Consider the following 23,389-nt stretch of genomic DNA (forward strand, 5'->3'; position numbering starts at 1 on the left):
ACGAAGAAGGCGCGCTCCTGAAATACAATATCGAGGCTGACCGTCCACCGTAACGAGGACGTGTGCCCACTTATTTCCTCTCAGCCAGTGGATTCGACTCGGCACGGACAAGGTCAAGACTGTCTCAGAGATGTAAAACATTGTATACGTTGCATTAGCGACACATTCCATTTAATTTACTCTATATATAGATACTTCCGAAACTATTAAATTCTATGACAATCTGCAAAATCTAAGTAACATCATACACCTAGGAATTCAAGCCGAACTTATCACTCGTGTTGTGTCTTGAGCTACAAGTTTATATATTTTATTAGAATAATTTTTATTTATCTATAAATTTATGTATAAGCTTTTCATAATAAATAAAATTATGAATGAAACACATTCTTAAATGAATAAAATTGAATTTAAAAAAGTGTAAATATTTTTCTCAAACTTTATTAAATGATTTAAATTATTGCTGATCAAAGCACAGCGCACAAAGATTAATTTAAAAGTTGATTATATAATTTTAAAAATATAAAAATTGAATACATATTATATTAGATATAATAAGCTAGAAATGTGAAAATTTTTTTATGAATAAATATTATATTTTATTAAAACTCTCTCTTCTATTAAAATTATTTTATTAAAAATGTATCATAATATAAGTTTGATAAATATTTATAGTAAAAAGAAATATTTATAATTTTATAAATTTATTCATTTTAAATCTATAAATTACAAAAAATGTGAGCACATAATAAAATCTGCAAATTTTGCAATTATGTTTTAACAAAGTAGATTCTATTATACAAATTTTATTAATAAGAGAAAATTGAACATTTTCAAAGTAGTAGTCAACGGTTATTCTTCGTTTAAGAGGATAATTTTGTTTGTTCCACTTTAGAATAAATTATACGAGCTTAGTTATTATTTTTGATGCATAAAATTTTCTGTAATTAAGAGATAAAAATAGTACAAGTAAGATCTATAATGGTAAAACATTTTCTATCCGTTAGTTTCTATGGAACAACTTAAACATTTTGATCTCTCGAAAAAGGAGATAATACTGCGAATACTGAGAATAAAAGAAAGAACCAACAGTAAAACAACTCTAACATACTTAGCTCAAATGTACGATTTTAAAGGTTTAAGAGAATCCCTAGAGAGTGTAAAATAGTCATGTTCTCTTATGATCCGAGTCTTGGAAAATATTCCCTAGCGAATTATATTTTATTGCTTTATGCGATAAAAAAGCACTACTTTATATAAATATTAAGACTTTTTTTAGGATTTCTATATGCTAAATAAAAATTATCAATTTACTTGTTAAGAAATTGTTGAAATTTATGTATATTGCATCAATTTATTAATTACTAGCATTGTATTAAATATCGCGCCTGTTTAATTAATCGCAAAAAATATTTATAATTCAGCTTTTAAAAGGATTTTATTACATATGAATTTGTAAGACTATAAATAATTTATTATATATAATTGACTAATTTAATATAATTGTGACAAATTAGATTACTATAGTTACTTTTGTAGGGCTAACAAATTGTGACAGCAACTTACAGAAACGTTCGTGCAATCTGTTTTATTTTAAATTTATATCGCTCAGTAAGAATCTTATCGCTCGGTTTCACCTCCGCTTATCGCCGCACGGTTAATTGTAAGAAAACCGGCAGGGGATAACGTAAGTAACTTTGCAGCATGCTGGGAAGAAGTCATTAAATAAGAATTAAACAAATTATAAGTAATTAAATACATTGTGTGTCAGACTTGGAAATATTATACGGCACGCAATTTTAATTACCGCACATGATTGCGCGTACAAACCTATTTTGATAATAAAGCAAAAAAGAATAATAAAAGTAATTATTTTATCATAGCCAATATTTTAATTAGCCTTTAGGAAAAAATAAATATAATTATATATATGTAGTGTGGATATAAATAATGTAATAAAATTATAAACATTGAATATACATAATAAAATAATAAATATTGAAATATATTATCTGTGCCTGAACTGAAAAGTGAAAGATTCAAAGAATTCTTTTTTAAGGCTAAACAAATAAAAAAATTTGATTTTTATTACATCCCATACACACATCTTTTGGAAATAAAAAAAAAAAAATAAATTATAATAATAAATCAAAATAAACAGAAAAATGGTTACATTTAATGATATGAGAGAAATTGCTTATGTTTTCTATCTTAATTAAAGAGTTCTGATTTACCAAGTAAGCCTTTTTGAAAATTGAGTGCCAAAGGTCCAATGGAAAGTCGAAGGTGATTGATTTACAATTCACAGCACAGCGAACATGCTTTCGATGTTAGACTGACGATGAGAAGAATGTCGTCGATGTCCTTTCGGTTTCCATTAGGAAGATGCCTATGGCTATTGTGTTCCTCCGCAGTACTTTTTACCTCTTATTGCGAATAGCTCTTTTTACGCGCTCACTGGTTCTCTGTAAAGGACTAGTAGTAACGACATTATTGTCCTCTTCGTGTCTTCTCAGCGATACGCCTTTGTACCCTCGATTTAGATTCTGCGCTCACCACTTTACTACGATCTTATACTTTCATCTTTAACAAAAGAGATTTTACAAAGATTGCGAATAATATGAATATCATGTAGAATAAATAGAATGTATTAAACGCATAGCAGATGAATAAAAATGAAGGAGATGACCAGTTATACGAATTAATTATGTGTACATATCCGTTTAAAACAGCCGTTGTGATGTCAAGACGTTTGGAATTATCCGACATTGAAAATGGAATAATACCTCAGATACGTAATAAAACATGATCTATTAATTTAGTCTTAATAGACATTATATTTTAATAAATATTTAATTTATTTTTTAACATTACTACTACTAAAATATCTTAAAAATTATTACAAGAATAATTAGTTATTCAATTTTCTATTAGAGAAAAATTAATTATCAAAATTACGCTAATATAAATTTATGTAGTTAGAAAAAAAATTCTAAAGCATTTTTATGTAACTTTGTTCTGAATTAAGTATATATATATTATATTATTATGGTTATATGTACACATTTAAAAGGAATTAAAATACAATAAAAATAAAGCTCCTTAAAATATAAAAAGTAATTTTTGATCTCAGTCAAATAATATTGTAAAGCTTACAAGGACAGGTTGGAGCAATTACTGTGATTATTTTCAATTAGTGAAAACTGAAAAGATATCTGTCAGTGCATGCATTTACTTTTCAATTTAGATTACACGCATGTGCGATTTTTGAGAGGAATATTTTTTTATAGAGCTGACGAGATGAAATTAGTGCGAGCTACGTAATCCTTCCGCATGTCTAGCGGTAATAATTACGAAAATGGAAAATAAAACTGCACACTTTTTCGCATCGCAATTAAGCCGTAACGCAAAGCAAGTCATCTAAAAGCTGAATCATTTATTTAATTAAAATTTGACCGATAATGTCACTTTTTAATTATAAAAACGTCATTAAAATATAAATTATCAAAATTATTTGAGCATTACATATATGTTGATTCGCGATTACAAGCTGCAAAAGGGAGTTTTATCAATGTCATATATTATGCAAATGACACATACAGTTCGAGTTCTACAAGATGTAGCTTTTATGGAGGACTTTTTATAACTAGTTTTCTTGCGATAAAGGGTTTGAAACATAACTCGGTGTAAGATAAGATTTCTCATTACGATATCTCCAGTGACTTGAACTCGTTCAGAGGAAGAAGTGATTGCAACTTGTCGAGGCGATAATTATATTAATAAAGTAACCAATAAAATAATAAAATAAACGGCAAGTAACACGTTTTAGTAACACAGTTGTATAATAATAAATTATAAACTAATAATGTATATATTTAGTTAACATACTATTAACTAAATATATATACATCATATAAGTTTTTGAAAGAAGAATATAAATTTTGTTTATATATTATGAGCAAAAAAGAATAAAAAATTAAAAATTAGAGGAAGTTTTCATATTACCGTTAGACGTTTACCACATTTATGGAAAACTTTGTTTTGGTCTCTGGTCTGTACCGAATATAGAGGAAACTAATAAAACACACACACACACATATACATACACACAAAGTACGCTTCGTGCGTCGCAAGTTTAATTCAAGCCATCGTGCATAGAATGTTCTTGTGATATCTATCGACATATCAAAATCTCTTGCTTAACATCTCTCCGTTAATACCATGTTTATGAATCTAAACATTTTGATTTCAAAAATTAAGCTCGTCTTAACAAAAAATAATATATTTTTGACAAAGATCAGAGCTATAATTAGCTAGTACCTAAAAAATGCTAATTATTCTTTTTATTTGTTTCTTGAAGTATTATCTACATATCAACTTGTAGGATTATTCAATATGTTGCAATGCATATTTTTATTACAGATTTTGGAAATTTTTTACATACAGATATTACAAATAATAAATAAATAAAATAATAAATAAAATAATAAATAAAAATTCTAAATGTATAATACAAATATCAAAATTAAATAAAATTTTGTTATTACAAATTACAATCTTATATGTAACTAAAACATTTTTTATATACGAAAATGTATACAAAAATTAATAGATAAAATAAACATTTAGAAATGAGTAATGATTAAATATTGTTTTTTGCTTAAAACGTGCATATACCTACGTCATATTAAAATTCCAACGCAGAGGGAACCTCGATAAGCGATCGATAGTTTCACGAGATTGCGAAACTGGGTGCTCACGCGATGGTGAAAAAATCGTTGGCCTAATAAGCTGATGTGTGAAGTGCGGTAATAGGCTTTATTTACAAATGTAAATTGCACACTCTAGGTGCATTAACATATTATGTTTTTTTTTCGATTTTCTTACATTATCAAATATTTAGAGGTAGAAAATATAAATTCAGTTATCATAAATGTGTACATAACAACGCAAAAGTAGTAGAAATCAATCATGAGAGATTGACGTCCATTATTTGAAAATGTTTCTTATATGTAAATAATATGTATTTGCGTGATCAATCAATAATAAAATTAAATTCAAATTTGTTTAAAAAAATGGCCATATTTATTGGTAAATAAAACATATGTGAACATGTGCATATGCTTATTAAAATCTATTAATGATAATTATTATTAATTTGACATTTATATGTATGTACCTGCAAATCAAAATGTTTGCACAATATAAACATATGTTTTGAAAAAGACAGTAAATCTGACAAAATATAATATTTAATTATTTAATTAATCATAAACTTTATTAGTATTTATTACATATATATATATAGTTTTTCTTTTCTTATACATCATATATATATAATAAACGATCTATACTATATCATAACTTGTAATAAATTATTATATAAACTTAATTATTTATTAATTATATAGTGTTCAAGAGACAGATGGATCCTTTTTCGAAAGCTTTACTGCGTTGTCCTGGAAGCAGGAGAATCGGAGACTTGTTGTTCTTCAGGAAGTGGAAGCAAGAGCAAAAGAACCGCCACCGCCGTCCAGAGAACCGATTTCGACCTCACATCCGTATCGGCTTAGCAAAAAAGAGGTCAATATAGCTTGCTTAATTGCGTAATTATATTCATTTATTTCTGTTTTTTTATCAAACATGCAAAATTTTTATATATCTTTTTGTAAAAATACGTTACATGACAAACCTGCCAGATATTTTTCGTAAATCAAATTCTTAACTTGCTTCCGCGTTTATTAGTCTATAAACTTCAACAAATTTTTATGAATGTTGTTAAACAAGTAGGGACGATTTTCCACAGCTTCGTGTCGCGAATCAAATCGCGTGCGGCACAATGTCGTTACATTTAGCACATATTCATTCTGATTGCAGCGAACTTTGCACGCAAATAAATAGTTACCTCTATTCCGTTTGAAGTATTATCCTAAGTAGATAAAGCCGACCACGTCGCACTGTGGTCAGACGTACGCTCTCGCTCGTCGATCGAAATAACAGGGAGACCGTAATAAAAGTACACTCTACGTCATTTTAACTTGTTAACTAGTTGGTACTTTAGTGCGCGGAAGAATAAAGCTCATATTTCTAATTTGATATGTTCAAATTTCAAGTTTTCAAATTTAATCATGCAAAATTTCTTGTATATTTTTATATATTTTTTAGTTAACACAATTATATGGTCAATAAAATTGATAGAAAATATGTTATTCAAAAATAATATTAAATATTCGCATATATTTACATAAAAACAATAATAAATTTAAATTTATACAGACAGAAACGTAGCATTAAACATTTAATAATAAATATGCAAACTTTTGCATTAATAAATATGTTTAAAAAGTCATGGAAATAAACCTTGTGTTTATTTCTGTTTTGATCTGTTTTGATCTGCGCGAAAAAACAAAATATGTACATTTTAATAAAAATTCTAAATTTTATTATATAGATATAATATGTATAATATTTTAATATATGATTATACTATATAATATAATTTTTATACATATTTATTTATAGATATATATAGTTCTATGGATTTGTAGTTTATCTGTCATGTAAATTTATTATGTATCTCGTAAATTTATAGATTTACATGAATTTATCTATCAAAACATGTTATCTCTCTGCTGACATGTAGAAACTCAGATATCTGTAAAATTTTTCACACTGTTGTCTCATAGATATTTGACCAATAAAATAAATATTTAAGTAGAAAGGTATTTATAAGTAAATAAATTTAAATAAAAACCATATAGGTAAATAATGTTTCCAAAAAAATCTACAAGTTTGCAACCAAATTTTCGAGTCAAGTTCTCTATTTATCATTTTTTCTTTTTATCTTTACTTTCCTTGGGTACAATATTTCTGTTATCCTGACTTTTTTACAACCTTTATCCTTATTTTTCTTGCTATTGATGTAACACGTAAAGGTATTGATGTAATGTAAAGGTTGTAATGTATTGCGTTTCTACAAAAAATATTAGGAAAAAAACTGGCTTTATCTCTTTATAAACGCGAGAGAAAGAATAGAGCAATTTTTATTCTTTGCATCAGAAAAATGGTATGAAGATAAAATAGAACATGTTTCCATATATAACTGACTTCATTTATAATTATAATTATATATTATACATATTGTATATTGTAAAACAATTATAAAATCTGTAACAATATATTACATATTAGTATCATATATTCTCTATACAAAATAATTTTTAAATAAATTAGGCAAATAATGTAATAAGTATTAAGTTTTTCTTATAAAAGTATTAATACATACAAGGCTCAGGTTGTTATCCGCTTACAAAGATATTGATGCATTTTTCAGATAGAGCAATTGTATATAGAAGTCCTTTACACGATTGCCAATACGGTAGGCGCCAGTACAGGACAATACGCACATTATAAAGAGGATTTATATCGATACGCCCAGGAAGCTTTTGGAGTCCCTCCGGATCAACATCGGCGATATCTTAATATTGCCTCGGAAGAAAAAGTATAACTGATATGCTTACACCAGTTTATCGATTTTCTTCTTAAAATCGCTATTAATCGCGAAAAATATATAGTTAAAATATCATTATTGGCAATACAATAATATACTGTATACATGAAATTAAATTTATTTATTGTTGCAGCCACCTATCGTTGTGCTAAGCGTTGTGGTAATCGAAGCCGATGGACTTGAAGCAAAAGATGTCAATGGTAAATGCATTCCGTTCCGATGTATCTCCCGATTACCTTTCGAATTTTAAGAAAGATTAAAAATAAATAATTAATGATATTTCGCAAAATTACGTTTTTCAGTTGCAAACAAAAGACGGCATTGTATTTTGCATTTACAAATTGTACTTTACTTTAACAGAATTTTATCTGTAAACTAAACTTGGTTATATATAAAATATTTTATATTGCAGATTTCAATGCTATAGTAAACGCTGACGCTGCTATGATATTTTTGCTGCGAAAGATTAAGCATTAAAATATTTAACAAAAAGCATTTGCGATCAAAATCTTATTAAAAAATATTGGAATTTTTATTTTCTATTTTAGAATATAACAAATAGAAATAAAATAGCAGATTTGTAATTCATGTAAAAACCTCGTAAAACACTCTTCATCAGAAGACTACTGCTATTTTCTTTAGGATTTAGCGATCCTTACTGCATGCTGGGAATACAACCTGGCAACGCAGGTGCGCCATTAAGCCCTCAAACGAATTTAACAGCGCATTCGCCACACACACCTCCAGCATCTCCGAGGCAAACAACTCGCGCTCTGTCTGATGGTGGTGACAACGAGAACTCGCATCACGAGAAGCTTCGAAAACATCACAGGTAAGTGGATGGTCGAAAACAAGAGAAAGACGATTAATCAAAACTTTCAAGCATAGAGTGAATATGTAGTATAAATGTTCTGTAAATTATAATTTCTGCACTTTTTTGATAATTTTATTATTATTGATAACTACAATTACAATCGACGCGAGATAATATGAATAAACTCTATCACATATGATTTTTAGCCTAATATAACATTCAACACATTTTTACTCTAGTCTGATGATAGATTTTGTGTGTGTTAATCGTTTTAAATAAAACTGCTTCTGCTCACGGCTAAGAAGTTTTTATTCCTTTTTTCTCGTAGAAATTATGCTAATATTCAATTGTATCCCTTGAATTTTATCTTTCACCTTGCAAGACCGTTATATTATTGATTCGAAATAATGATGAATGGTTTGATTGATGTTAATGATACGATTTTATCAGTCTATTATTCCAAATGTCATTTATTATAAATTGCGGCATGTCTACTGTTAGCAACATGATAAAACATTGACGGCATGCTACTTAAGATAAGTGCACACCTGAGGATAGCAATTAATGTCATAGGAAGTAATGTCATAAGGATTAACGTTTAACTGAAAGGATAAAGCAAGTTTTATATCAAGGAAATTAAAAAGTTTTAAAGATTTCTTACAAATAACAAGAATTATGTGGATCTATGAAATTAATAAAAATGGAGAAATTATAAATTTGTTTTTTTAAAAAGATTTTTCTTCTATGGATTTTTAAAAATATATGAAATTATCATCATAAAAATTAAATTATTTTAGGAAACTACGTAACTTCTTACATGTATTAATATTATTAAATAATATATTATTTGTATAAGCATATTATTATTATTATTGTATATTGTTTATATTATAATGTATTTTATATTAAAATTATATTATATTTAAAAATTATATTTAATACAATTATATATATTTCAAATTCAAAATTTTTTAAAAAACTTATTAATTTGTAAATTAAATTATATTTTTAATTGCAAAATCTATATTTATAATGCATCACATATTGAATCTATAAATACAGGCAAAAGTATAAATGTCTATAATCTTTCATAAAAGAGAGAAACATATACGATATACCACGGTAGATCCGTTAATCTTCTAATAAAGTATATATAAAGTATTACGTCCGTTACATTTTCGAAATAATGGAAGATTAAAGCAGAACAATCTACCATGCTACGAATCCACGTATCATGCGATGATATGTGCATTTACCGCGTGCTAACTCCGACGACATTTGCGACAATGCAATGCGATGCACAATGGACGCGCCGGATGCAAGTTGTGCGGACGGCGAGCATCGTTCCCCAGGTGGGGAACGGACAAGAGCATTGAGAGAGAGCAAGCTCATTTTCCTGTTTGTATCCCACATTATTTCATATTCGCCACCTGGTGGTATAAGTAAAATGATTAATACGACGACAACGAAGCGAACAGTATATTACGGGCTGCAGCGAAGTACACAAGTTGCGTGAGTTTCAGTCGCGCAGAATCCCATCAGGATTTGAGAGTCGAGAGCTATATCATGCTACATATTGGCATCGAAACCTTGGAAGCTTTGTAAGAAAAATTTGACACCCTACGTTATCTTCAACGACGACTATTTGCCCCTTATTGTTAAGGTTAAAATTATAAATTAATGGTTGCAATAGTTTAAATATAGAATCATGTATATATTCTACTCTTCTCTTCTCCATTAATATAAAATAATGGCAATACAGCATAAATGCAATTTAAGAGTATACATTTATATTTATATTATTTTATATTAATACCATATTTAAAGTTTATTATGTAAAAAAGAAGGAATTTATGAAAGTGTAATATTATTTATGAAAATACAACAATCATAAATCTATTTGATATGTAAACTTTAAGATTACAAGTGCTAGAAATAAATTTATTATTTATCATTTTAAGTTTGCTTTTAAATTTATTGATTAATTACTACACGTACTTTTCTGATAACAGAAGGGCTAAGTCACTTCAAAAAAGTAAACAAATCTGTTTAATTAAAAATCACTTGTGATAAAAGAAAACAGTTGGAAATTTAGGTCATTTGTGATGGAATAATGATGATTAGTTAACTGTTTATTCAAAATCAGTTTCAGGCTTTCGTTTAAGCGCAAGGAACACAGCAGGCGGGAACACCGCGAATCCTTGAGCGGTGCTCTACCTGCGAAGTTTATACGAGCTACCTCGGTGAAGCCGCACACGCTGAGCCCGCGATGGAACGAGAAGTTTCGTTTGTAAGCGCAAACTTTGGGGCCTGGCCCTTAATTGGTGCTCACAATGATGATCCGTTATTAATCTAAGTAATGCTAATCCGTGTATAGTAGTACATAATCGTCCATTAATGCCTCTTTTAGCGACATCGACGACGTCAATACGGACATTCTTCATCTGGACATATGGTGAGTTTGTATAAATGTATAAGTATAAATTTCTAAAAAATGGGAATTAATGAAATTAAAATTATGTTAATATTTTTAAAATTTATTTAAGTATATAAATTAAAGTAAAAAAAAATTAGAAAACAATCAACCTAGATTATTATCTGAATATAAATTATATGTATAATTATACGTAATTATACAAATATATAAAATGTTCTCAAGCAGAAGAAAGACTTAGCAAGATCGATGATTTTAGGGACCACGACGACGAGTCCTCGGTGTTCGATGCGGTAATCAAACTCAACGAGGTGCGAGGAGTGAAAGGGCTTGGTCGATTTTTCAAGCAAATCGCGCAAAGCGCTAGATCTGGAAGTCAGGATGACTTCCTAGGTTGTGTAAACATCCCTCTAGTGGTAATTGTTTAATTTAAAATAAATTTATTATTAAATTACTTTAGTAAATTTCAACAATAAATAGAATAGAATTTTAAATTTATTAATTTTAATTAAAATAATATTTGCGAAAATTAGATATCGACTGAAAATCTTTATTAAATTATTGGAACCAATTATTTTGAAAAGATTTTTCTTAATAAAACCTACAATTATTATTAAATAATTTTTTTGATTTTTTTAAATTATATAGTTTTGAACAATATCTTAATAATACAGATCATAAATGATAGTAAAAAAATATCAAAACTATAAAATAGAATAAAAATGTAGTACATATTATATTTTATACAGGATATTCCAAGCACTGGAGTGGACCAATGGTACAAATTGGAGGCGCGGACACAAAGGAGTAATATACAAGGTAGAATCAGACTGAAATTATGGCTGTCGACGAGAGAGGACCGCGGGTCCGAGGAGGATAATTGGGGTGAATTAAGACAACAGGAGAGACTGTACACAGTTTTCCTTAATCATGAAATGAACAAACAAGGGGTATGTATAACCGTCTAACACAGACTGTCCCACGTGATATAGGTATATTTATATCGTACCTTGCACATAACGGTGTCATAAATTTTCCCGTAATGTGATAGACTATATCATGCGTCTCTATATTTATTAGATACGCAACATATAGAAGAAGAAAGAGAGAGAAAGAATCATATTACAATATATATGGTTCTAAAATTTTAACCAAGTGTCGTTATAAAATTCTAAAAGAAACAAGACTTTATATAAATAACTAAAGTTGTCAGCAACTTAATTATTCATAATCTACAGATTATTTTAATCAAATGTGTTTTTATACGCACTTGCGTATTTTCTAGGAAGACTTCACTGGAGAACTGCCGCAAACCGCACTAACAATTTTACATCAACACGCTGTGCAAGGTGATGTCACTGAATTGCAGCAAGCTTTGATAAGATGGGTGGCGAGTTCTCGACAGCACGCCGTCGATCCACGAACGCTTCATCGTCTTCTGCAGGTAACTTCAGGAATAGAACTAACTTGCTTTTTATCATCTTATACGCGACAATGTTGCATTAATGTATAAAGCCATCAAATGACAATAACAAGTTTGGAATTTATGTCTCTCAAACTTAGGAACTCGACAATCGATGGCATACTGAAACTCTTTCGCGCGACGCAGAACAATGTCTGGCAGATTCCTTTAATGATTTCTTAGAAGTATCTTTGAAAAAGGTCAGACAGCATCGTGTACTTTATCCACCTCTGCATAGACCGACTATATCGAAATTGGATTACCTACTTAGGTAGAAATTTATTTCTTGGAATATTAAAAATAATAATAAATATTTTTCAATTCTTAACATATTGAGTACTTAATTATAATTTTATGTTTGAATGATGTAATTGATGTATAAAATAATACGAGTAACTGTTGTTATTGTGTAGATGTCTGGGACTTCTCTCGAATATGAAGGCTTTTCGAACTTGCTGTCCTTTTAACAAGGAAATCCGTGGAGAAATCATTACTGCTCTTAGAAAAGGAACTCTTGAATGGTAATTGATTTTATTGCAATAAAATAATAAACTTTATTTGAATAACTTCTTCTTGTTTTATTTTCGTTTACAACCGTTTTTCTTTATAATCAATTGTATATAAATTCTAAAATAATCACGTAACGGAAAATGTACAATAAAACTAAAGTTTAAAAGTAACATGAAACGTAAATATTAAAACTTTTATCGAGATTGTTCTGAACTTTACAGGTACGAGGATACTAGGCAACAGACTATGTGCCATGATCAGGAACCTGATCAGGATATTGACCGAGTCCTACAAGACTTTACAAATTTGGTAACCGCATTATTGGTCGATCTGGAACAGGGACTTTTATATTATAACAGTCTCTTTGAAAGGTAAATTTCTGAAATTTGTTTTAAAAGACAACATAAAAATTTAAATGACAAAAAATATATTCAAATTACATTTAAAAGATAATACTTATGTATATAAAAAATCTTATCAATAAATATAAAAAATTATTCAGTTACTTTTTTATTATTAAATACATTTTTAACAATAATTTTTAGTGATATTAAGCAGCAGCTTATTCATGAATTTCGAAATTGCAACATTTTAGCAAAATTATTACGATGTTTATCATTAATGAACATTTTTGTAAAAATATTACTTTTTTGACATAAATAAAAAAATATTTGTATAATTGTTCTTTTACGTCTGTTTACGACATATTAAATTTGTATTTCAGTACGAATGGCGTGCCATATTTCTCAGCAGTTTACAAGCAACTGGAAAAGTTGGTAAGAACGCAAGTGACAGAAAAACAGTTCTTCGTGAACAGATCATAGAAAATACTTTACGATAGGTTTTCATTTATAATTTCGTAACAATATATTGCGTCAAAGACACACTATCACATAACACATCATTATTTTTTATTCACTGTGTCGTCAAGCTGGATGTGCTATGTTTGGCTTATAAACGCTTTATTTGAGACGTCGATCGTGCGAAATCAAAAAAAGATATTATCTTGATAAATTTTTTTCAGAGCCGTCCAGATTTAAGAACGAATATTTGCACCCATAAAAATTGTGTTTATAATAAATTAAAATAAATTAAATTTCTGGTTCTTCAAGTTGCTACTTAATTTATCAAATTGTTATTTATTTATAGATAAATCCGGTCGACGTCCGTGCATTGAAATAACAATACATTTTACTGTTTATATATAGAGTGTCCCAAAAATTTATAATATATAACTTTATATAAAAATAGGAATAGCATTACAAATTACTATTTGTTGCGTCATAATAATAAGTACTATTGTAAAGGCACAAACCGTAAAGTAATGAAAATTATAATATGCGCTGGACACACTGTAAATAAACAAGTCGCAGTGACCTGAAAGGGCTAGGTTAAGAAGAAGCGTGACGACGAATTATAAATGTCCATCAGGTCAGCGCGATTTTATTGTACACGAGATGTTTGTTCATAGCTGGCGGAACACGTGGCGAAACACATGGAGAACACTTCCGAGGTACTTTTTTCATCAGGCACAACAAAATATTAAACTCTCTCTTTCTCTTTCTCTCTTTTTATCTTTCTCTCTTTGTTACCCTTTTTTTATTTCTTTCTCTCTTTGCTTTTATTTCAAGTTTCCTGCATAATGTAAAAGCTGTTGAAACTGTCGTATGTACACCGTATTTTTACCTACATACTCATTAGAAAGTGACAAATTAATTATATACATTATTAATTATATATTAATAATAATAACGTACATCAATAATTAATTAACTTCTGCATATAGTATAGCTATATATTATATAACTATGCTACAATATTTATTTTGTATATACAAAATAATTAATAAAAGTAAAAGAAACTACATGAGTATGCAGTTAAAAAGGCAGTCTAGTAAAAATAGAAGATTGGTTTAGTAAATTATTAAATATATATTTTATTATATATGTATATTATTATATACACATTATTATTATTATATATATAATTTTTCAAGGCAATTATAATTTATTTTGAGAGATGATCCAAGCTCGCGATTCTATAGTACTTGAGTCTTTGTTATAGTTTTTTAACACGAGGATAGAACACACACTTTCAACTGTACACACATCAGTAAACCGCAGAGTAAGAAAATATTCGTAAACTACACAAAAGGGGCAATAGTGTGCCTAAGAAACTCAAATTAACATTACCATATTGCCTTACAGATATTCTAAATATATTTTCTAAAGCTTTGGTTGTGTGTATGAGTGTGTCTCAAGAATCTGGGTTATGATTATGACAAACACACGCGTTTCAGTGCCACTCCACCGTCAGCGATAGAGTAATTGCGTTACTCTGTCCATTCATTGTGTATAAGTCAATGTCGAGCTCCTTCCATATTATAGCTGCCTTTATCGGATTTATGAAAATGTCGATGCACTATTGCCTCGTGCTGTTCATCATTCAACGGTTCTTTATTTTCCGCCGTTGCTGCATGTTTCTTTTGCGACATAATAATTCCTATTGGGAGTAAAAACTATCGCACACGTTGCATGCATCTATCTGGACTATCACACAATGCATTTGACGCGTTACTGATTGCATGTGCTTGCTAGTTCAGCAAATAACGCCTCACTCATTTATCTTTGTACACATAGCTTTAGCCATAGGTACAAGTATATTTCTCGTTATATCTCGTGATTACTTTACGTTCAATTACCTAAAAGCTGCGCGCAATACAAAATTGCGTAAAACAAATTTAGTAAATTATTTTCAATTATTGTTCTGCAAAACTGTAGTAATTCCAATTTTGTTCAGATTTGTGAACCTGTCCTGAGCAATAGTTTAAAAATTTATTTCAGAAGTTCATAATATTTAAATACAATATACCTTTATAAAATAAATTTATCAGATGATTAACATTAGATTTTTTATATTTCATCCTCTTTATTGCTAAAATATATCTTTGATTTGTATAAATAAAATTTTTAAGAAAAAATTACTATAATCAATTCGTAATATTTGAATATAGTTCATGTAAAATTGTATACATTACGAAAAATATACTTGTACTTGCTCACTGTTTTGCGAAAAATAGATGAATAAATTGCAAGAATTTATTTCTAAGCAATCGTATACGTAAATATTAAAGTCAAGTGTACCAATTAAAAACTAACTAAATTTGCTTTATTATTTTTGTACTTGCTTTAGCATTTACATCAATTAGCAGTATAATTATTTAAATATCAAATTTTAATAAAAGTTTAGTAATTATTAAATAGAAAATAATTAATTTATTTTGATAATGATAAAAAATATAAAGAAACACATAGAAGTTATTATGATTATATAATCATTATTTCGTATCAAAAATTATAAGACTTTATATCTGTATAAAATAAATTTTTAAAAAGTAATTTATTTTTTCTTTTTTTTATTTGTAAGATAAAAAAAGAATATCAAAGATGTGGGATTCAAATATTTTTTTGCGTTTTCAAGAATGCCCTTACGCGTTTTTAAAGTTTGACATTTCTCGTAAAATTTTGATGAAATTTCTTTCGTAGATACGATAAAATTTCGCTCTCTCGCAAAAGTTGTTTAACAAACTGAAGTTAAATTCGTTCTACAGCGAAAAATTTCAAACTCAAAGTGAGAACTCGATCGAGAAGTGATTTCTATCGATTCAATCACATCCATTTATTCTGTCTCGAGAATTAAATTCAATCGCATCGAACGAATTTAATTAATTAAACACAGTTCGCAAACTTTTAATAAAATTACGACCTTTTGCGCATTTGTTTTGCTTTACAACGTTATCAACCCGGAAACTAATTATGACAACACTCTCGAGCAAATTGCACACGGATATGTCGCGCACGGGGATACTTGAAACTTTCTGATGCATCCAATGCGTATCTTGACTAGTGCTCTTCTCTGCAAACAATTTACCATACAGATACTCGAAAAGTTTTGTAATGCAAGACTGCTTGCTGTGTGCGGGCACAACTTTCGTTTATCCCTGTGAACTATCATCGGAGTTGACATTCGACACGACTCTTGAGACCTCTCTTGAGCAAAGTCGCATAGCGTCGCATATTGGCAACACGTGCATCACGACAACAATTACACACGAGATTGAACTTTAATAGCTTTGCATACAAATTTTACCGAGTCTGCAAATCCGTTAGAATTTGCTGCTACAAATATGCTACGGTTATGCGTTTAAACGACGCATATGTGATCCAACAAATTATTATGTTATATGAAGTACTATGCATGGCAACGCATAAAATCAGTTTTAATAAAATTTAATTTTAAACAGATTTTAATTACATACGTCAAGATAAACATTTTTTTAAAAGAATATACAGAATATAAAAATAAAATTATAAAAATATCTTCTTTCTTTTGCAATTACTTCGAATTTATTCAGATATATATAAAACTATGTTTAAAAGTATTAAGCACCCTTAATTTTTTCTTATTTCTTATTGTGTAAATATTGAAAAAGTACAGAAAATATAAAAAAACCAATTTTCAAACCATCAATAATACGTTAAAACTGAACTTTGAACTTTTCTATGATGATTTTTCGCCTAGTTTCGAGAACTTTTATAAAAAATACAGGTTTAGTTTTAAAGTTATGTAATTTGGCAAAAAAAAAATCGAAGAAAAGTTTTAAAAAAGCATTTTGTAGATAAAATATTGTAGTTTATGAAACTTGACTTAAATTTTTTGAGAGAAATTTTTTTTATTGAGCTACAAAATGTCAAAGTATTAGACACTCTTATATTTTTTGTTTTTTAATATATAGGTAAAAATAAATACAATAAATTATTAACAGCTTTATTTATTAATAAATTAATTTAGAAATTAATCTAAAAATCATTGAAATAAAAACTAATTCATTATTTCTTAAAAAATTGTTAATACATAGAGTGTCTAAAAAATTGTAATAAAATATTTAATATAGCTAAAAGATAGTTAATTTGTGACTAAAATTTGAGTGAAATGTTGGATTATGTATAAATTATCTTATATACAATTATATACAGATTGCTTTAGGCATGTATCAATTTTTAACAGAAACTCTATTCCTATTTTTCTTACAATTAGTAAGAACTATACTTAAACTATAGCTTTTTAATTAGCTAGTAGAGTATTAAAAAATTTTTGCAAACTTGGACAAAATGTTTTAAAATTATTACCGAGTATAATAAAACACAGTGGCTTAAATATAACAAAAATAATACATTTTCTTAGCTTGTGCTTTTAATTGTACTATCGAAGAACTCGCGCATAATTATAATAATTGATTTCGTAGATGCATAATGAACTTGGTGCAAGAGTCACCACTGCCTGTCTACAACTGCACGGTCAAAATAGAGATGAGGAATATGTTCTGCCACCCGGCGCTGAAATAGGAACGCCAATATTCGAGCTTTATTTGGCACTCCAAGATTTCGTAAAGTAAATCTCTTAATCTATTAATATTTATTAATAACATGTTACCCTTTAAAATAAATGTTTACAAATATATAATTATTTTACATATAATTATTCACATAAGAAAATTATTTTTGCATTATACATGGTGCGTTCAAAATGTTTGTTGACTTAATTCGTAAAAAATTTATTTTGCATTATTCGGATACACAAATATGATTACCTTCAAAGTATGTCTCTTCACTAATATCACACTTAATACAGTGCAATTTTCATTGGCTAAAACAACTTTGCGGGTTCTCTTTTGAAAGCCTCTTTAAGGATCTTGTCATTTTTATCGTCTTCACGTCCCTCATATGATGTCCTTTAAATATCACTTTGATTTTAGAAACAGAAAAAAATTGTTTCACGTTAACTCGTTGTTTTCGCAATAGATCATCCTCCATGTCACACAAATTCTGACGTTGTTGAAAAACAGACTTTTTAAAAACGCAAAAAACCGATATTCGATCGCGATAAAATTTGAACTGAAAGTTATCAAAACATTTTAACTTTGAACGCTGTATGTTTGTAACGCACCAGTAATTAGTAACGAATGTTGCTACAACGAGAGAAAAAAAATTAGTCTACGAACTTTTTGGACAAGCAACGTACATATGTATTTTGTATTAAAAGCGTAAGTTTGATATAAAATATGATCAAATATAAAACTTATCATTTTCAGCATGAAGGAGAACTTGCCGCAATCGGATCATAAAACTTTAGCGATCTGCAAATATTACGAATGGTTCAGACCAGCTGTTGACAAATGGCTCGATCTAGCGAAGCTTAAAGCAGTTCAAAGAATACGAAGAGCCGCGGAACTCGATCGGATCTGCACTGGGGAGTATTTCGTTAAACATTGCACATCGGCCATCGATGCCATTGCGTGCTTTTATCAGGTATTTTTTTCCAGTTTTTTTATTTATATACTTATTAAAATATAAACAACTGAAGTAATAATTATGATTCTGTTGTAGAAATAATGTATTAATAATTATCTGTTTTTTTCTAATCGCAAAGATTAAAGAATTCTGGAAGAAATTGGCATGGCCAGATCTACCTGGATCTTATAATTTTGTGCTAAAAGTTGTTGATGTAAGTAATCATAATCAATCTTTTTTAACAACTATAACATATTTGTATCGTCTATAACTTTCTTGACAAATATATTATGTGTAAAAGTATATTGCAAGATTATCCATAATTTAAATAAATAATATTTTATACGTAAATTTATAAAATATTCAATTTTTTATAAAATTTTTCTTTTAAAAATTCTCTTAATACAAAAATAGTTTATATAATGATTAAAAATTCATAAAAATACAATGTAATATATTAGCAAAATATGAAAAATATGCTACTGCAATATAGAATTCAAACTTATAAATCTGCCATAGGCGATTTGCAGTTCTGCGGCTTATTATGCAGAGATAACACATCAGAAGCTGGCGGATAGCGGATATTATGAGGAGCAAACATCGTATAAGACCACAGATGAGGTAATCGCTCAGGTAGAGACTGCTTCGCTTAGTATACAGATAGTATAGTACATTTCCTTTTTGCAAAATAATTTTGCCAAGCAAATGTTAGATGCAGTTCCAATTTTGCACGGCAAGCGAAGCATGATACGATATATGCAATGCAATTATACTTATGCTAATGCATTGGCTTATATAAGAATAAGCATATATAAAAGTATATTGTGTGTATGATTTTTATGTATAAATAATATAAATATAAATATAAATATAAAAACTATAAATAAAAAAGTATATAAATAAATAAATAAATATATATATATATATATATATATATAGTATACAAGAGTAAGTATATATGTATATACATTATTTTATAATAATTATTAATTATTTTTATTATAATTATATCTAATTATTAGATTTTAAAATAGACTTTAAATTAAAAGTTTTTGTAATTTTTTATTCTTCTCTATTTTCTTTTAGAATGATGTAAACTTACAGTGAAAAATCTATGATAATATTATACGAATAAAACGACATAACGATGATATTGTCAATATTATTAGAGTTCAACTTATTAACTGATATATATTTTATTTTCAGATGTGCGTGGCTATCAATGGTCTTGAATATGTGAGAAGATGGTTGTTGACCTTGGGAGAAGGACTTTGTGTAGAACAAATTTTGACGGCTTGGGAAAATCAAGCAGGCGAATCCGTTCGAATACAATGGCGGAATGCCTTGGTAACACCGTTGGAACAAACTCCTGAACAAATGTTACTTTTCATCAATCAAATAGTTTCGAGAATTGGAACAAAGGTACAAAAAAGAGAATAAAATTCAATACAAATATTATATAAACAAAAAAAAATCAAAATTTTATACTTAAATTATGAATTGAGTTTTCTAAAGCAATGCAATTGTAATTTTTTACTTTATCATTTATCTAAGACATTGTTATATTATATCTATATTCTATAATTTTATTATTCCATAATTATCTTATTATCACGATTTTAAATCATTAACTGGTTACTTTTTTTGGTAAATCTTAATACTTTTTAATAAATCACCATATTAGCATAGTGTAATTTTATTCATAATTTTAAAATATCACTGATACTTATAAATTATTATTATGAAAAAATCGCGATTATATTACGATGATTAGATGTTAGCAGATTTATATTAAAAAATTACGCAATTATTTTATTTTTAGTAATAATTATATATACAGTGTAGAAGGAAAAGATACATATATTTATAATGGAAAAATGGAAACCACTGATGGTTTTTGATATTTAAAGTAATTTTTTTCTTTCTTATTTTACCTGACTTATAGATGAGGCCAGCTATAAAGAAGGCAATGTTTCACTTGGCTTGGTCTCCTGATAGTCTACCGACTACCGAGGCAATAGCACCTCTCGTCGAATATCTAGATGTTCATCTGGTAGCACTTAATTCAGCTCTACTCACCGCAAATTTCAATCGCATTCTGCAGGACATTTGGGAAGTAGTCCTTAGCGAATTAGGCAACCAAATGGATGGAAATGCCGAGGTAATTATGTCTCTATCATAATTGTATATAATTCTTTTTTATAATATAAATTATATGATAAAAAATAATAAAATTAATTCTGCGATCCGGACAACATATTAAATAAAAACTTTTTGAATTCATCTTATGAATAATGTATATTATAAATGACAGTAAAAAATAAAATTACTATTTGCAGGATAAACCAGTGATGTTTTACGAAAGATTGCACAAGGCTCTTGATTTATTAATGAAATTTTTCAATGCTGACGACAAAGGCTTGCCTTTAGAAGTATTACGTCGCCAGAGTTTCATGAATGCAGAGGAACGCCTTCAATATCACAAAATGGACACAACTTTCTTGATCGATCGATTTTATTATCAACGCCTTCAGGTATAATATATACAAGATATTAAAAATATTAATTAATAAAATAATTATAATTAATTTAAGATTTTTTAAATTTATAAATATATCTTAAAAAATTACATTTTCTCTTTAACATTTTTTTCGCAAGTATAATACATACCATATACAATACACGTAACATAACATTTAACTTTTTGAAATGTTTATATGTTAATTTCTTAGGACCAATACAACGTAACTACCTACGAATATGGAGTTCTAACGGTGCGAGCTTATTTGAATCACGATTCTCTTTGCGTTGAAGTAATAAATGCCAGAGACGTCATACCGTTAGATCCGAATGGATTTAGCGATCCTTTCGTTATAATCGAATTGCTACCACGACGAATGTTCGAGCATTGCGCCGAACAACAGACTAATGTCAAAAAGAGGACTCTAAATCCCATGTTTGACGAATGCTTTGAATTGTGAGTACATTATTATTTATTACACATCATTATTACATTTAATCTTCTTTTTCACTTTAAAAGTAACGTTCAAAAAAAGTTTGTTAATAAAATTTTTGATATTTTTATGTAACATGTTTATCTTTTATTATTTATTCTATATTAGATAATCGACAAAAATAGAAAAGATATTTAATTTTAATGGTACCTACTTATATATATTTTCTGTTTTAAGTTCGGTACACGTGGAGCAGTGTCGTGACCCTAATGCGATGATTCTTTTCACGGTGATGGATCACGACGTTCTCACGGCAAATGATTTCGCGGGTGAGGCTTTCCTGGGGCTTAGTACCATTCCTGGCGTTGCCGACACGAACACCAGCATAGATAATTTCCATGGCCTCAAGCATCAGGAATTACCACTTATGCACCAGAAAAATCGGAGTAAGTCGCGAATTTTACAAACAGTAGGATTTATAAAATTATGATTTTAAACTAAGAGCTAAATTAATGATGTATAGATAGATTTCTAAATTATAAATATAAAAATTTAAGTATCTCAAATAGATACTCAATTACAAATTTATTCATGACTTTGCATATTTATAAATCTATGATATAAAATATACATCTGTAAATAAAAATTATTCTAAATATATGTATATTATATTTATTCTATATTAAAATATTATATTTTGATTGTGAATATTTTAAATTGCTCTTAATAATAAAAAATGTGATAATATACATATTTAAATGTTATTAAAATATATATTATATAATATTATAACATTACTTAAATATTAACATCTTTTCTATTTATGTTTTTATATTATAATAATTAAAATAATGCTTTATTTCCCCAACGAAGTCATTCTATCTTTTGTTTCTAGATCATCCAATCCTTCAAATTCTGGAAACTCGGATCGGCGACAAAATGGCTCTCGACTTTGTAAAGAAACAGAAACAACGATTCGCCACGTAAACACATTACGTGCCGAAGAAAGAAAAAAAATCCGCGGTATTGCAATCGCCATCAAGACTTGTATACTAAAATTAAAAGTCAATGAGAAGATCGAAGAGAAAGAAAGAAAGAACTAAATCCATCCCCGCGGTATATCGTCGATTTTCACTTTCTCTCAAGCACTCTATCCTTTTCTGCCTATCTTTTTACCAGCCTTTATCCTAAAGATCCGTCAGATCTATTTCAGTGTAAATTGTGAATATAATCGGTGTTGGTTCAAAAGAAAAAAAAAAGAAAAAAAAGGAAAGTTGCGGAGAAGAGGATCAAGAGAAATATATCAGAACTATTTTTGTGTCGAAAGAGAGGTGTAGAGAAGCAAAGCGATGCAG

General features: G+C 28.3%; 1 protein-coding gene across 3 annotated transcripts in view; it reads left to right on the plus strand.

The window, feature by feature from the left end:
* Positions 1-23,389, plus strand: part of Unc-13-4a (BAI1 associated protein 3) — a 90,085-nt gene extending 66,696 nt beyond the window's left edge. Inside the window, exons 4-27 of one of the 3 annotated variants that reach the window (XM_072894206.1) lie at positions 5,412-5,583; positions 7,334-7,501; positions 7,644-7,710; positions 8,153-8,342; positions 10,471-10,614; positions 10,735-10,779; positions 11,018-11,174; positions 11,508-11,708; positions 12,044-12,202; positions 12,322-12,491; positions 12,634-12,741; positions 12,952-13,101; positions 13,455-13,506; positions 14,202-14,243; positions 18,036-18,181; positions 18,882-19,098; positions 19,220-19,294; positions 19,600-19,713; positions 20,287-20,502; positions 21,026-21,241; positions 21,420-21,614; positions 21,813-22,057; positions 22,272-22,480; positions 22,930-23,389. In XM_072894206.1, coding sequence (XP_072750307.1) covers positions 5,412-5,583; positions 7,334-7,501; positions 7,644-7,710; positions 8,153-8,342; positions 10,471-10,614; positions 10,735-10,779; positions 11,018-11,174; positions 11,508-11,708; positions 12,044-12,202; positions 12,322-12,491; positions 12,634-12,741; positions 12,952-13,101; positions 13,455-13,506; positions 14,202-14,243; positions 18,036-18,181; positions 18,882-19,098; positions 19,220-19,294; positions 19,600-19,713; positions 20,287-20,502; positions 21,026-21,241; positions 21,420-21,614; positions 21,813-22,057; positions 22,272-22,480; positions 22,930-23,021 — 3,550 coding nt within the window. In that variant the 3' untranslated portion in view covers positions 23,022-23,389. The remainder of the gene's footprint in view (positions 1-5,411; positions 5,584-7,333; positions 7,502-7,643; positions 7,711-8,152; positions 8,343-10,470; positions 10,615-10,734; positions 10,780-11,017; positions 11,175-11,507; positions 11,709-12,043; positions 12,203-12,321; positions 12,492-12,633; positions 12,742-12,951; positions 13,102-13,454; positions 13,507-14,201; positions 14,244-18,035; positions 18,182-18,881; positions 19,099-19,219; positions 19,295-19,599; positions 19,714-20,286; positions 20,503-21,025; positions 21,242-21,419; positions 21,615-21,812; positions 22,058-22,271; positions 22,481-22,929) is intronic. The other 2 variants (XM_072894284.1, XM_072894352.1) reach the window with 2 other exon arrangements.

The sequence above is a fragment of the Anoplolepis gracilipes genome, chromosome 1 (assembly GCF_047496725.1).
Source record: "Anoplolepis gracilipes chromosome 1, ASM4749672v1, whole genome shotgun sequence".
Lineage (NCBI taxonomy): Eukaryota > Metazoa > Arthropoda > Insecta > Hymenoptera > Formicidae > Anoplolepis > Anoplolepis gracilipes.